Genomic DNA, 15515 nt, shown 5'->3' with positions numbered 1-15515 from the left:
TCCAGAATAAAACCAAACTTATATCCATAAGATAAAATTCAAATGTGTCACTTATAGCAACAACAATACTTTATGCACTTGAATACACTTAGAATACAGTATTGCTCTTACTTTGAGATACTCAAGTAATATTACAAGAATTATTAAAGAACACATTACTCCTTCTATACCTACTGGTATAAATGCAAAAAGGATGCTAATCATTATAATAACATAAATAACATTCTCTTTCCCACCATTTCCAAATTACATCAACATTAACACTTGTTATTATATTTATGAGAAATACAAACAATATAGGATTAAATACATTTCCCTTCTACTCATTTATTAACCTTAACTTATTGAGAAAGCAAATTATGATGTGTTAAAACCAAAAATCCAGCATTAAATCATTAAACTCTTACTATCACTTAATACTATTCAAATTGAATATTTTACAGGACAGTGTTTTGCTTTCACAGACATTTCAGAAGAGAATCACTACAAAAATATACACCATATTAACTTAATCTGGCTGACATTCATAACAAATGTAACAGTTACAACAATTACTTAAAGAGCCCATATTATGGGTTTTTGAAAATTCCCCTCCATGTAGTGTGTAACACAGCTCTAAGTGAAGTAAAGTATCCAGCTAAGGCTTAAATCTGTAAGAATACAGTGTTTAAAACGGTTGATTCATCTATATCTATAGCCTTGATACCGATTCATTAGGTGTTTCGCCATGACGTACGAACGAAAGCAAGTTATTCACGTGCACGCGCAAACCCTGGAGATTTCAAACCTGAGGCCCCGCCCTCTGACGCAGAAACCCAGACACACACACACACACAGGTCCTTGCGAAATGTCCCCTTTCGTCACATTTGAAGCACCTGAATTCTGGGCGTTCCTTCATCACATTTTCTGAGCTCATGCATAGTCGACAGGTTTTTACCTGATTGGTGTGCATGACTCTAAAGTGCTGTGGCGCTTCCGCCGTCTCGATTTTGGTACTGTATGGTAAGGAGACCATCTCTTCCGGAAATCTGTTTTTTACAAACCTTGTTCCATCTTCTATGTTTGTGCCAGGATACAATCTTCTTTTAATTTTAGATATGGGGAAAACTCCCCGTCTCTCTAGCTTGCTTAAAATTTCTTCATTTGCTAGGTAAACAGGCAGATGCTTGAACGAAACAACATAGTCTCTGTTTTGTAACCTCCGTACTTCAGATTTCACTCCTTTAATTGTCAATCCATTGTCTATTAAAATTTCGGTGTCATCTTCAGTCTCCATTGTTACTTCATACTCCCTTTGTTTGTTTGGGTCTCACCGCCAGCATTCTTCCTTCTCCAATCAGCTCCGTGACTGCTTTGGTTATATCAAATCTTCTTGCATCTTTTACATTTTCTACTTCTACAGTTACTGTTGCTTCCTTTGTGCATACTCTTCTTTGTACCTCTTGCTTATCCTTACCTTTCTCACCTCTTCGTTGGCCGGGCTCTTCATTTTATTTATCTCTTTGTCTGTTGTCAAGTCCATTTTCTTTACCTCTCCGTCTATTATCCAGCCCATTTTCTTTATCCTTTCTTGCAAGTCCCTCCATTTCCATGTCGTTGCCGGGGATTCTGTCCATGATTAAAAATAAAACACACTACATAACCACCCTTCAGTCAGCAAAATGCTGCTGTTAGGTGGTTTTTAAAGACAAAAAGAAAACAAACAAACAAAAACACTCAAGGTCAATAAACAAAAAGGTAGACAAACAAAATGGGGAGAGCCTTTCTCTCCTTACTGCTGCCAACTCACTTCCTGTTTGCTCTATAGCCCCCTCAGGGTGGTGTGGCCGTAAGCAATGACAGCTGTCAAGTGTTGGCTATTGAAACTAGGCGCAGCCCCAGGAGGCGAGCACAGATTAGCTGCCTGCAGCGCCAATGAGCTGGACAGCCGGAGCTGGGCAAGCTGTGAAGCACCAGATTCCATGTCACGGTACTGCGGTGTGGCTCCCAGGAGACAGCTCCTGCCAAGCTTGCATGTCAGGATGGCCGAGCGGTCTAAGGCGCTGCGTTCAGGTCGCAGTCTCCCCTGGAGGTGTGGGTTCGAATCCCACTTCTGTCAAACCGAGCCTGCGGCAGTGCGCTCAGGCTCAATTCTTTAACTCTCTGCCCCCATGTCCGAATGATACAGTAACACTGACAAAGTGCCGCATCACGCGGGCTTTAATGCAAGTGCACTGAAAGGGGATCAAAAGAATTGTCCTGGGATGGTGTTGCTTTTTAAGGTTTGCAGGGCATTTTTTTCGTCAAATCCTCGTACAACGTCAAGTCATGACATTTGACAGATCCATGCCCTTGTATCGTGGATCATCCAGTGAGCAGAGAGCCAATTGAGAATGTGAGTAAAAGCAAATCTGAATGTTTCCGCCCAGTTGCTAACAGGAGACCCTCCGCTTGTAAAGCCATCGTGATAACCACAGGAGCCTCCGGTTAGGGTGAGAGCACTGTCTTGTGGTGCCAGCGCAGAGAGACGGAAAGTCACTTTCCACAATGTTTTCATTGAGTGTTCTACGCTGGTGGAATCACCTTCCCATTCCCACTCGGATTACGGATACACTGGTGTCCTTCAAACGACAGCTAAAACCCATCTCTTCAGAGTACACCCGAACCCCGGTGAATATCCCTCTCTCTAAAGAAAACGAAACTCCTACTCCAGCACTAAATTCTCTGACCATAAACAAATTACTTGGAATAAATAGCCCTTTTTCGTATGCATTGCCTCGTCTTGTTGAATACCTCCACTATTGTATGTCGCTTTGGACAAAAGTGTCCGCTAATTGTATGCTTCTGCCCAGTTTCGAACAGGAGACCTTTAGCGTGTAATGCAAACATGATAAACACTACACTACGGAAACCAATAGGCCAGTGCTGCTTCAAGTATTTATAGTCTTTTTTTATAGAGCTGTCTTGTACGGTCTGCACCGTGAAGGGCCAGCGAACGCACTGGCCACCTGCTCATGCACAACACAAAGCTAAAAGGAATCAGATTCTACGCAAGTTTGCGACACCGCGAGGGGCGGTAAACACTGAGCTGAATTCAAACTTCTAGCCTCACACCGCTCTGCAGAAAGAATGTTTTCAGTGAACGTCAGTACTCAACAGAAGCCTGATTTGACAATTGTCATAAAAGCCAGAGGTTGTTTCCGCCCAGTTTCGAACTGGGGACCTTTCGCGTGTGAGGCGAACGTGATAACCACTACACTACGGAAACCTTCAGGCAAATCGAGCTGATAACCCTTTTTGATTGGGTGCCTGTCGACGATCATTGCTGGTGCGGGCAGTGGATGCTACTATTTTCTCGCCAAAAGAAGAGCACTGTTTCTGCTCGGTTTCGAACCGAGGACCTTTCGCGTGTTAGGCGAACTTGATGACCACTACACTACAGAAACCCCACAAGTGCTTTCACCAGCGAAGTTAGGCCTGCAAGGATAAAACAAGGCGTACGCGTTGGTCAATCGAGCGGACAAAGCCAACTCAGCGTGACAAGCTCCCTGCAGGTATTAGGGCCAATTTACAATCCGGGCCCGACACAGCTGTACAGGTCCTTGCGAAATGTCCCCTTTCGTCACATTTGAAGCACCTGAATTCTGGGCGTTCCTTCATCACATTTTCTGAGCTCATGCATAGTCGACAGGTTTTTACCTGATTGGTGTGCATGACTCTAAAGTGCTGTGGCCCTTCCGCCGTCTTGATCACATGTTTTTGGATTTGTCAGGGAAACCAGAGCACCCAGAGGAAACCCACACGAACATGGGGAGAACATGCAAACTCCACACAGAAACACCAACTGACCCAGCTTAGGCTCGAACTAGTGACCTTCTTGCTGTGAGGCAAACATGCTACCCACTGCACCATCATGCAGCCACCATACACATTTTTTCCGAAAATGTATATATATTTTAAGTCTCAGCTCTGCAATTTAACTATTTTTGTGGCAAATATTTTTTCATTATCTTTCAAACAGTAGGCTGAAAAAAACACTAATTTTAGAATAACAATTAAATTGCCGGCAATGTGGTGGCGCTGAGGGTAGAACGTTCGCCTCACAGTAAGAAATTTGTTGGTTCGAGCCTCAGCTAGGTCAGGTGGCATTTTTGTGTGGAGTTTGCATGTTCTCCCTGTGTTTGTGTGGGTGTCCTCTGGGTGCTCTGGTTTCCTCCACAAATCCAAAGACATTTGGTACAGGTAAATTGAGTAGGCTCAAATATATATATGTGTGTGTGTTTGGATGTTTCCCAGTGATGCATTGCAGCTGGAAGGGCATCTGTTGTGTAAAACATGGATGGTGCTGGATAAGCTCTTGGGTTATTCCATTGTAGCAACTCCAGACTAATAAAGGGACTAAGCTGAAAAGAAAATTAATGAATTTAGTCGGAATTTAAAGGTTTTTGCATCTGATTTCAATATTATTATTTTTTTGGAATTATAAGCTAAGCTTATTGTGCTGTAGGTTTTTGCTTCTACATTTTACCAACAGTAAACCGGAGCATTATTGAACAAAGAAACATACAAAAGAACCCTTCCTTTTCATTGATACAACCTTTATGCAAAAATCTCCAAAAATGAGGTCTCTACACTTTTGAGCGAACTCTGTTCATTTTCCTGGTGTGAAGCTGATTCTGTTAAATTGCTCCCTGTTAGCAAAGTACAGCTCTGCAATTGCAGCGAGCTGGGCCACTGCATTTTGAGAGACACCTTCTCTCTGGAACGCTCTGGTCATGGTTGCTCCACGTCTTGTCAGCTTTAAAAGCCTTTTGTAGCATGTATGACATCACAAACATTATTAGCTGAAAAACTATTTAAAACAATTAATACCTTTATGACCAAATAATTACAATGCAACCACCTATCATTAGCCTAATGAGCACGTAAAATTATATAAGTATCAAATGCACATTTGTTTGTGTGTGTGTGTTTGTGTGTGAGTGAAAGACAGCATGTAGTAGTGTGTGTAAGAGAGAGAGCCAGTACATGTTTATGTGAAAGCATGTAAAAGTGTGTGTGTGTGTGAGAGGGAGGGCTTATCTTTGTGAATGAGAGCTTGTACATGTGTCTGTGAGATGTCGATGTGTTTGTGTTGGCAACATTGTATCATTTACAGTCATGCTAAAAAAGTATTTCTGAATTGAATTGAGATAGAATGTAAGTGTGTGAGAGAGAGCATGTACAAGAGTGAGTGTGTTAGTGAGAGTGTGTACAAGTGTGTGTGTGTGTGTGTGTGTGAGTGAGACTAGTTAGTTAGTGTTGTGCTGAAATTTGATATGTCCTGAAAACTTGTCAGACCAAACAGTTATTTACTTTTTGGTTTTATTTATTTAATAAATGTATATGGTATTTAAGCAAAGTTTTAGGGGAACTGGATATAATTATAAAGAATAATATTTTGTACATAATATAATCAATTTTATTTTAAAATTTTATTTTAAATAATAATAGGCCTACACACACACACACACACAGTCTAAAAATTTAATATTAAGCATGTAATATACACCCAGTCTAAAGCATGAAGTTTCCAGAAGCACTCAAACTGCTCAAGGCTGGGCTAATGCTGAGGTTTCATCTTTGGGTAGAGACTCAATAATATCCATCTGCACAGTGTGACATCACATTCGACCGGCGCGTGCGTGTGTGTGTGTGGCTTTTTTTCTGTGTTAGTGGGTGAGGCCGCAGGTTTCAAATCTCCCGGGTTTGCGCACGCAACTACTTGTGTTTCGTAGATACAACATCATGAAACATCTAATGACTCGTTATCAAGACGACTCATTTGAAGCACTATGAGTCGACTCTTTTATAGATGAATCAACAGTTTTAAACACTGTACACTTACAGATTTAAGCCATAGCTGGATATTTCACTTCACTTAGAGCTGTTACACACTACATGGAAGGGTATTTTCAAAAACCCATAATATGGACTCTTTAACAAAATAAATACACTATTTAAATCAAATAGAAAACAACAAGTAAAATAGAAGAAACTGTAGAACTGTTATGGTTATAAACTATATAAATACACACACATGTGAGGGTCCATCTATTAGTCCCATGACGGAGCTAACAGCATGGGTGAAGGTCAAATGCGTGTAAACCTTTTAGCACATGTGAAAAGAAATATTTTTGTTCGTTATAATTTATTTTAATTTGTTTCTAGCTCTGAATTTTAATCTGACTCCAATTTATAATAGTTTTAGATTTAGATTCATCTAATTCAAGCTGATTACCTTATAGGTTGTGATTAGGTCTAATTTAGATTGATTAACCTAATAAATCCTTATATTCCATTAATGTTTCATCGTTTACTCAAAGTCGCTTAGAGTCAGTATGCTGGCCAGTTTCATCTGCTCACGGACACATCATCGCCAGTTCCGATTCTTAGCAGATATGCTAATTTCCTTTAAGTAATAATAGGCCGCCCCATGCTTGCTTATACTTAAAGAAAGTTTGATTTAGCCCCTAGATGATATCATCAGTGATTGTCAGAAATCAACAGGTCTCTAATGCTGTGCCCATGCTCCATCCATTGCGCCTGAATGGATGACTAATCCTGGTTGTAGGCTGCGGAAACGTCAGCCTAAACAATCTACTACATTTAAATGATTTCGGGAGATATTAGAGTTAAACAAGAATTTTACATTTATTTGTCAGGAAAAGATTTTCCATTGCAGTTCACATAATTGTACAACATCAATTACTCAAAGATACATTTAGGAGTTAAAGAGGAATACCTGACCATGTAGAAACACATTGCAGCATATAAATCCTGATGCAGAGCTCAGAGACTCACAACCTGCAATGGGGTATCCTGTCTACAGGATCCCACGGACACTTCTGCACCGTTTGCCTAAATACTCAAATCATTATAAATTCAAGACAATAAAAGCTTCACTAAGACTCTTGCCTGGTCATGAGTTGATGCGAAGACCATTTTGCCTGGAGTGGAGCATCTGGCAAAGATCTTTTCAAAGTCAAAACCCAAATTAACTGATATAAAGGAGATTGTAAAATATTACAGTGAAATTAAGACCACTTTACCAATCACACAGAGACATTTAAAATCACACCAAACATGAATATAAAGCCACAAGATACACCATATTAAAACTTAAAGATTCGGTGTGAAATGTGAGTGAGCTGCTCTGGTGGAGAAGGTAAAGTCCAGGGCAAAGAAGGGGGCTCAGGATGCATGATCGAGACAAACTGAACAACTGGTTTTCTAGCTGATCTTCTTCTCAAATTAGAAAGTTTATTGTTTTAGTGCCTTACTATTCTCACGGTCTTGTCTCGTGTGGAGTTCCATAACAGTTTGCAGATTTTAATATTATGGAGAGATATAGCCATCCTTACATTATTATGTGCATATCTGATCTTAAACTGTAGTTTCACTGTACACTGCAACGAGAACCTCAGTCAATAATATTTATGTAAAACTGAATTTTTGTTGCATCATATGATTATATTTTAAACTTTTTATAAAATCATCAAACAATGTGTACCTAAAAAGCATTTTCTAACAAATAAAAAAGTTCTGTCCTATTGTCACTAAGTTATTGTTACTTTTTTTCTACTGGATATGTGGTTTATATCTAGTATATATATATATATATATATATATATATATATATATATATATATATATATATATATATATATATATTGATTTGTCTATTTGCTGGCTTGCTATCAGAAAACAAACACTAAGCTAGGTTATAAATTAATAAATTCTACAATTACAAGTGATTTGTAGTTTGTTCATTTATACTCCATTTTTTGTTTAATAAAGTTTTTCTATGCAGACTTTATATATTGGTCTAATATTTGTATAAAGTTTGCATTTGCATTTACTCATTTAGCATCTTTTATCCTGCGACCAACAACTAATGACACAAGAAGAAACAGACTCAGCCTATTAAAGGTTCAGAGCTTGTGTTTTTAAATGCTAACAAACCTTAAGCCAAGTCCAACAAGTAAAGCCACACAGTATTGTTTTAAAGCTTATTTAATTTTATTTTATTTTTTTAAAAATGCACTGTTGTATTCTCAAGTCAAGTTGTTAAGCTCATTAGGCGCTGTGGCTTTTGTTTTTTATTTATAATATCTTTCACTTAAATTGCTGTTTTATAAAAACATCTACTGGGAAGAGTTGCCATATTTGATATAAAGCTTTAATGGCACAAACGTGTTATTTAATTTAAAGCTTACTTGTTTTTATTTATTAAAAAGCCTAGTTTGATGTGCACTATTTTGTTTTTCTTTTGCTTATTTTATTGTTGTGATTTATAAAGTAATCTGATTTGTTATAAAAGCTTTTCTGGTAAAATAATAATAATAAAACAATAAACAACACATAAACAGTGTTTAAGTGTCTAATGCTGGCAGCATCATGTTACAAAACTATTCACAAAGATTATTTGATTTATTAAATAACTCATCTCTTATGCTTTCTTTCATGTTATGTGACAAAATGAATGAATGACTCGGATTAACTAAAAGATTCATTAATTCGCTCATGTGCACGATGTGTAGTGCGAGACAAGATTAGTTCATTTTTCGAGTCCTCTATCGAGTCGTTCGTTCACCACATGAAAGACTACAGCCTAACATATGCATTTATATGCCAATCATATGCATTTAGAGCCAGAAAAAGAATTGATCTGTTCACCTCTCAAGTCCTCGGGTTTGAATCATTCGTTCATCACGGGCCAATCATATGAGTTTAGAGCCAAAAAAAAAGAAAAGAATTGATCTATTCAACTCTCGAGTCCTCCGGTTTATTCTGTCACATGATGAACGAACGACTCAACAACCAGAAGACTCGAAAGGTGAACTAATTATCATGGCTCCTATCGGCTCAGACTGGGTACATTGGTTAAGATTATATATGACTGTCATTGTAACGTGAACGCACCACTGACATTTGAAGACATGAAGAGGTGAGCTGAGCAAACAGACAACAATACCCATAGACAAAAGAGCAGGTAAACATTGAATTATTATTTTCTTCTTATTATAATTTATTTATGACTTATTTGGCGTGTGATGAACCTTCTGGGCTAGTTGTAGATGTGTTTGGAAGCAATTCGTAACATTTTAATAATATTTTGGCAAATTGAACCAAATGAACAAAATGACTCGAAAAAAGATTTGTTCATCTCGATGAACGAGACTCAAAGATCCGAGTCAGTAAAATGATCCGAACTTCCCATCACTATTGAGTATGCGAAATTCTGTTGTACGGCACTGCAAAAAGGGGCGGGATTAAACAAGATGATTAGACATGAATGGTTTCTCTCCAGTGTGGCTCATGATGTGTTGATTAAGGTGTGATGACTGGCTGAAACTCTTCCCACACTGAGTGCATGTGAATGGTTTCTCTCCAGTGTGTATCCTCATGTGTCGATTAAGGTTTGATTATTGGCTGAAACTCTTCCCACACTGAGTGCATGTGAATGGTTTCTCTTCAGTGTGGATCCTCATGTGTTGCTTAAAGTGTGATGATTGGCTGAAACTCTTCCCACACTGAGTGCATGTGAATGGTTTCTCTCCAGTGTGGATCCTCATGTGTTGATGAAGGTGTGATGAGCAGTAAAAACTCTTCCCACACTGAGTGCATGTGTATGGTTTCTCTCCAGTGTGAATCCTCATATGTTGATGAAGGTCTGATGAGCGGTTAAAACTTTTCCCACATTGAGTGCATTTGAATGGTTTCTCTCCAGTGTGGATCATCATGTGATTATAAAGGTTTGATGATTGGTTGAAACTCTTCCCACACTGAGTGCATGTGAATGGTTTCTCTCCAGTGTGGATCCTCATGTGAATCTTAAGATTGTGTTTTCTTCCAAAACTCTTTCCACACTGAGTGCAGGTGAAATGATTCTTGTCTCTCCTTTTCAAAATACCATCAGTCTGTAAAATAGTTTTTTCCTCAATTTTGACATGATGTTCCTCCTCTTTACTCTCCTCATTCTCTTCAATTAGGTCTGAAAAAAAAACACTAGTTGTTATCAAGTCTTAAAAACTCTCATCAAAAGCTGAAAAGTGAAAAGACACTGGAAACATTGGCTACACACACTGTAATTTTGATGCACAGTAAATGTAAAATAAATCAAATCATATTGTGTTTGGTCCATTAACGTGTCCACATTTAAGCAGATTCAATTTAATTAATCTTTATTTATCTAGTGCTTTTACAATGTAAATTGTTTCAAAACCGTTTAACATAGAAGTTATAGTTTATGGATATGCATGAACTCTGCTGACATGGTTCCGGTAGAATATCAGTCAGGTTCTTTATGTCCGCATTGCGCGTTCTACAGCAAAAATTTAATTTTGCGGCGAAACCTAAACGCATCAGAGGATGGCAAAGAAGGGAGATTTACTCTTAAATTGATGAGGATCTAGTGCCAGTGAATGTCCAGCATCATGAACACTATTATTGTTCAGTTCCAGAACCCACAATAGTTTTTTAATACACCAGATCAGTCTGACAGTCTCCGTGAAGAGGTGGAATGACTAAAAGAAGACTGCTTCGATGCTGCTTTTATTGCTGTTATAAGGTTCTAAAGGTACAGTTAAAAAATTATGTACTAGAATTTACATCATTTAGAATGTAATAGGCAAATAACAATCTGAAACAAATGTGTCAAGCGCAAGTATTTATATGAAAAACCTAATCAGAGTACCCGTGGTACCGATGGGTGTTACGGCCCTGGATTACTATATGAGGGGTGCCAAACACACCGTGTGTAGTACTGCTCATCAGCACCAATCACCTATTGTGCAGTTCTGTACACTGGAGACCTCTTTGGTTACTGAAACAGCTTTGGCTATCAGTAATGAAGACATTTCTACATTAGAAATATTGCCATCACACAGTGTTGGGCAGTAGCGTCGCTGCAAGTAGTGACGCTACTAGCTTATCTACATTTCTCAGTAGTGTGGTGGTAGCGTCACTACTTTTTAAATTAAATAGCTTTTGTGTAGCAAAGCTATTATTTTAGTCAAGTAGCGTTCACACAGGCTACATTTACCGATCGCAGAACAATAAGTGACAGTACTGACATTCACGGAGCTGTGAGGCCGGTGTCTAGCCGATGAAAGTAAATCCATAATGAGGCGAGAAAGACAATTTCTTTTTCTTCCTGTTTTACGGTGGTCAGGATTCTGTTTATCCAGAGTTAGGGTGCTTTCACACCTGTGAATCGATTCAGTTGTCCCGAAAAAGAGATTACAAATGTTACATTGTTGCTCTTTGCTCTTGGAGCGGTTCGCTTTCACACTGCAAAGTTTCTAAACGGACTAAAAGAGCTAAAACAAGTCACGTGCGAGTAAACTCTCCTTACATTAGTCATAGTGTCAGGGTTTATTTTGCAGCGTCCCGCTAAGCTGTCAGGAGAGGTGGTGGTTTGGTGGTGATTAACAGGGTGCGCACGCGTGACGTGTCTGAGGAGAGATGCAGTGAGGAGAGGTGAGAAGGGTGCGTGACGATGCCTATTTGAGGACCGGGAGGGAGACGCAAGATTACCGGGAGATCATCACTCATTTGCGGGCATCCGGAGACTCGCGAAACTTCCCGCCCTATTCATAACTCTCTCTTCATATAGCCGTAAGCCTATTACATATCCATAAAACACTGTGATATAACCGCGCTCGGATCGGATCGCTTTCTCACTGCAATCGAACCGCTCCAGGGTTCGTTTCAATCGAGCCGAGACCACCTCATTCAAGCAATCTCAGAGCTAACTGGGCAAACGAGATACGTTGCGAAACAAAAGTGTAGGTGTGAAAGCACCCTTAGAATGACCCAGAGTTAGAATGACCCAGGGTTAACAATTTTTTGCATATCATCAGCATGCTGTAATCCATTTCTTAATCAGCAAAAGTCATTTTTAGACTAGTTTGTTGGCCACTTGAAGTCAGTGCAATGCTAAATGTTATTTTTCCACTATAATTAGTTTTTTTTTCCCTCATGTCGTCCCACAGCAACATCATATAGTTTAGAATACTGTACAATGTTTTATAATAATTAATTACTTTAGAGTCCATTTCATTCAGCAGATTTCAAATTAGTGCATAGTGCATTAGTAAATAATTAAACCATTATGATAAATGGAGTTAAAATGACCTTTTTGAATATAAAGTGGAAAGTTTTATTGAGATGGATTGTTGGTGATTTTATGGGTTTTGGCCAGATTGGGTAGCAAAACATGAACAAAGGAAAATGAAGACTTGTTTAAAAAGATTTAGGACCTACAACACAATATTTCAGTAAATTTAGGACTTTTTAAAGCCTGAAATTTATATTTTGGAATTTACGACATTTTAAGACCCAGCGGAAACCCTGTTTAAAATAGGCCTGGTAATTATTATAATAATGATGTAATTCTAACTCAAATACTATCTGTGAGAACTAGCAACAACTTCTAGAAACAACTTTAAACCCATAAAGTTGATCGAAAAAAGGGGAATTGTGATCAACGTGACATATGCAAATGGAAAGTACTAAGCCAACACTCTCACTGTAATAGCAGATATCTTCTATGGCAGGGGTGTCCAAACTTTTTGGGCCGAGGGCCAGATGCAAAAAAAAATGTTGTCCCGGGCCAAATTTTACATACATCACACAGACACGCATAAAAAAAAAAAAAAAAAATATATATATATATATATATATATATATATATATATATATATATATATATATATATATATTTATATATGGATGGATGGATGGATGGATGGATGTGTGCGTGTATTTTATTAAAAAATTATTTTATTTTGGTCGTCCAACTGTTTTCTAGAAAAACTTAAGTTTTTAAAAAACTTGAATCTTCTCTGGGCAAATTACAGTTGCAACACTCATCCTTTATAAATTCTCCTTCAGTGAAGGGTTACCTGTGCTGTGCGATCAGCTGAGCTACCTCATAACTAGCCACACTGCAAAAAATGCTTTTCTTACTTAGATGTTATGTTGTCTTGTTTTGAGTCCAAATATCTAAAAAATCTCTTGTTTTGAAAAATTGTCTTGTTTTGAGAAATAAAATGCTAATATTTTCCTTAATATGTAATTTTTTCCTTAAAACAAGCAAATTAATCTGCCAATGGGGTGAGCAAAATAATCTTATGTCAAAAGGAAAAACAAGATTATTTTGCTTACCCCATTGGCAGATTATTTTAGCTTGTTTTAAGGAAAAACTCACTTAATATTGGCATATTATTTCTCAAAACAAATTAGAAAATTCTCCTTTATTTTTTTTTTTTTTTAGATATTTGGGCTTGAAATAAGACAAAAAATATAAATAAATAAATAAAAAACATTTTTTGCAGTGCAATGTAGAATTTTCTTGCACTTTAATAGCACAAAAAAACTGCTGTTGTTGAGCTGATAGGGCGCTGCTAATTGTTTTACTTTCTGATCTCATTCGGCACCAGTGTAAGAGCTGAAGGCCTGATGCTTTGTTTCATAATGTCTTTTAATATTATATTCCTTCATTACTGCAACTGATTCCTGGCAAATTAAACAGATACATTTCCCGCTGACCTCTGTGAAGAAAAATTCTTTGCCCCAACGTGACTGAAACTTCCTGCACTGACTGTTGATTTTCCTTTTTCTTGGTGCGCCATGGCTCGCCAAAATGTGATTATCAATTATGTTTCCTTCAGTTTGGTTGGTTAGTTTTATTTCATAACAAGAAGTAATGACTAATTTAAGGCATGTAATAGCGATACCCGGTGGTTATTTATTGAATTACGTTTATTTTTGTATAGCTGCCAGATTCTATTAATATTGGCCCACGGGCCGTAGTTTGGACACCGCTGTTCTATGGGAATACTGTAAGTCAAATATCCTCAGCTCAGTTAAACTTTTTTATTTGTTTATTGTTTTTATTTATTTTATATAGTGCCAGTGCTTAAGGACACTTTACAAACAGTAGGAGAACAAGAAAAGCAATAACCTTAAGAAGGTAAAGAAAATGGGAGACTAATAATACATTAAAATAATGACAAAAGACATGAGAAGAAGTAACAAAAGAAACTCATTCCTGTCTTTCAATGAGTGCTTATGTGCATTTAGGAGAACTAGGCAGCACACTCAGGGCTGCAAGATGGATTTAATTTAGTATTCTTATTATTAAAATATATCTGAATGAGGATCAAATGACTGAGTTGGTGTTTGAGAATGAAAATCAACCTGTTTGTTCCTGCAAATCTTCCTGTTTGACTGTGAATGTTTCTTCAATCTTCACATCTTCACTCTCCTCTTTAATAAACGCCATCTTTATAACAGTGTGGAGATCAGTCGCTTCAGCAGGAGTTGTTCTCTGTGTCTGGACACTTTATCCTGTTTAAAATAAATAAAACAATGAACAGAAACAAAATAATTTATCTTCAACACTTGCTTCAACAGTTTCTTTATATGAGAGTAATTAACAAAAAGAAATCAGGCTAATTAAAAGGTCATTAAAATATGTATTACACACATTTCTGTTAACTTATTCAAACAATAGACCTTCATTACTGTGAGTAAAATAGTACTACGTTGTATAAAGGGTTAAATAATATTGACAACAGCAGGTTCAAAATTTAGCATTGGATGAAAATCCTGAAACTTTAATCAATCCGTTTGTATTTCTGTAAAAGTTTTAAACACAAACCTTTCTCCAGTTGAATTCCAGCGCAGGAGCGGCGCACCCTTATGACATCACACACCACGCCAAAATAAAAGTCTTTTTTGTTTAGCTTTTTTGCCACTTACTGTTGCAGTCATGCCTTATTGATACATTTCTCCCTCGTTTTCCACTTTCCACTATATCTGCTCTCTCTCTCTCTATCACACACACACACACACAGCGAGAGAGGCACAGATAAACAGTATTTGAAGTTAACCAAACCTTTAATCTAAACTTTTTTAAGACAATTTTGAAAAAAAAAAAAAAAATTTAATCCACTTTATGATGACTTGCAGGTCTAAAACACATTACTATTAATATCCAAATCTCATCCTTGAAATTATGACATCTACTTTCCTATTTCTACAACTTCATAGGCTATATACTGTAAGAAATGAATGTTGGTCAAGCTCCTGCACTATTTACAAATAATCTACAAGCAGAAAAACAGTAGTAAAAGTATATCTTCATTGCAGTGTGATTATTAAATGTGTATTTTCAGAAAGGTCATGTGTCCCTTTACCAACCCAACTTAATAGATTATAGAAAAAATCTATTTGTAATAATAAAATAATAGACAATTGATTTCCCAGTAAAATATACAATCGTTGCACATTATTTTCAAAATAAAACCCAAGATCTAAAATATTTTTATCAAACTTTCCAACAATATTAACTGGCCCTTATTGATTAATTAAGAAATCACACAATATGTTTTGCTGAGGTTATAAATAATTTGTTCATTTTAATAAAATTTGAACATGACTGTAAAACAAGATGACAGGGTGGACATTGGCATAACGGTGGACA

At 37.3% G+C, this 15515-nt stretch overlaps 2 protein-coding genes and 1 non-coding gene across 7 annotated transcripts in view; all 3 read right to left on the bottom strand.

Annotated features, from left to right (window-relative positions):
* Window positions 1–15515, bottom strand: part of LOC137490964 (NACHT, LRR and PYD domains-containing protein 3-like) — a 62039-nt gene that overhangs the window by 6803 nt on the left and 39721 nt on the right. The window lies entirely within an intron of this gene.
* On the bottom strand, window positions 3176–3248 carry trnav-cac (transfer RNA valine (anticodon CAC)). The gene has a single exon. It is a non-coding gene; the product is annotated as a tRNA-Val (tRNA).
* LOC137491000 (uncharacterized) lies at window positions 6649–14731 on the bottom strand. 4 transcript variants are annotated; one of them, XM_087249554.2, is made up of 4 exons: window positions 14517–14731; window positions 14228–14377; window positions 9555–10016; window positions 6649–9471 (listed from the first exon to the last, which is right to left on the bottom strand). In XM_087249554.2, exons 2-4 carry the CDS (start codon window positions 14310–14312, stop codon window positions 9437–9439), a joined length of 582 nt encoding a protein of 193 aa, XP_087105680.1. In that variant the 5' UTR covers window positions 14313–14377; window positions 14517–14731; the 3' UTR covers window positions 6649–9436. The 4 variants fall into 4 exon arrangements, with proteins under 4 accessions (XP_087105680.1, XP_087105679.1, XP_087105678.1 ...); XM_087249553.2 differs by having other exon boundaries at window positions 14691–14731; XM_087249552.2 differs by having other exon boundaries at window positions 6649–10016.

Source organism: Danio rerio, chromosome 4 (assembly GCF_052040795.2).
Source record: "Danio rerio strain M-AB ecotype USA chromosome 4, GRCz13ab, whole genome shotgun sequence".
In the NCBI taxonomy this organism is placed as follows: Eukaryota; Metazoa; Chordata; class Actinopteri; order Cypriniformes; family Danionidae; genus Danio; species Danio rerio.
The sequence above is the reverse complement of the archived record's forward strand: the minus strand, read 5'-3'. Positions and strand labels throughout refer to the sequence as shown.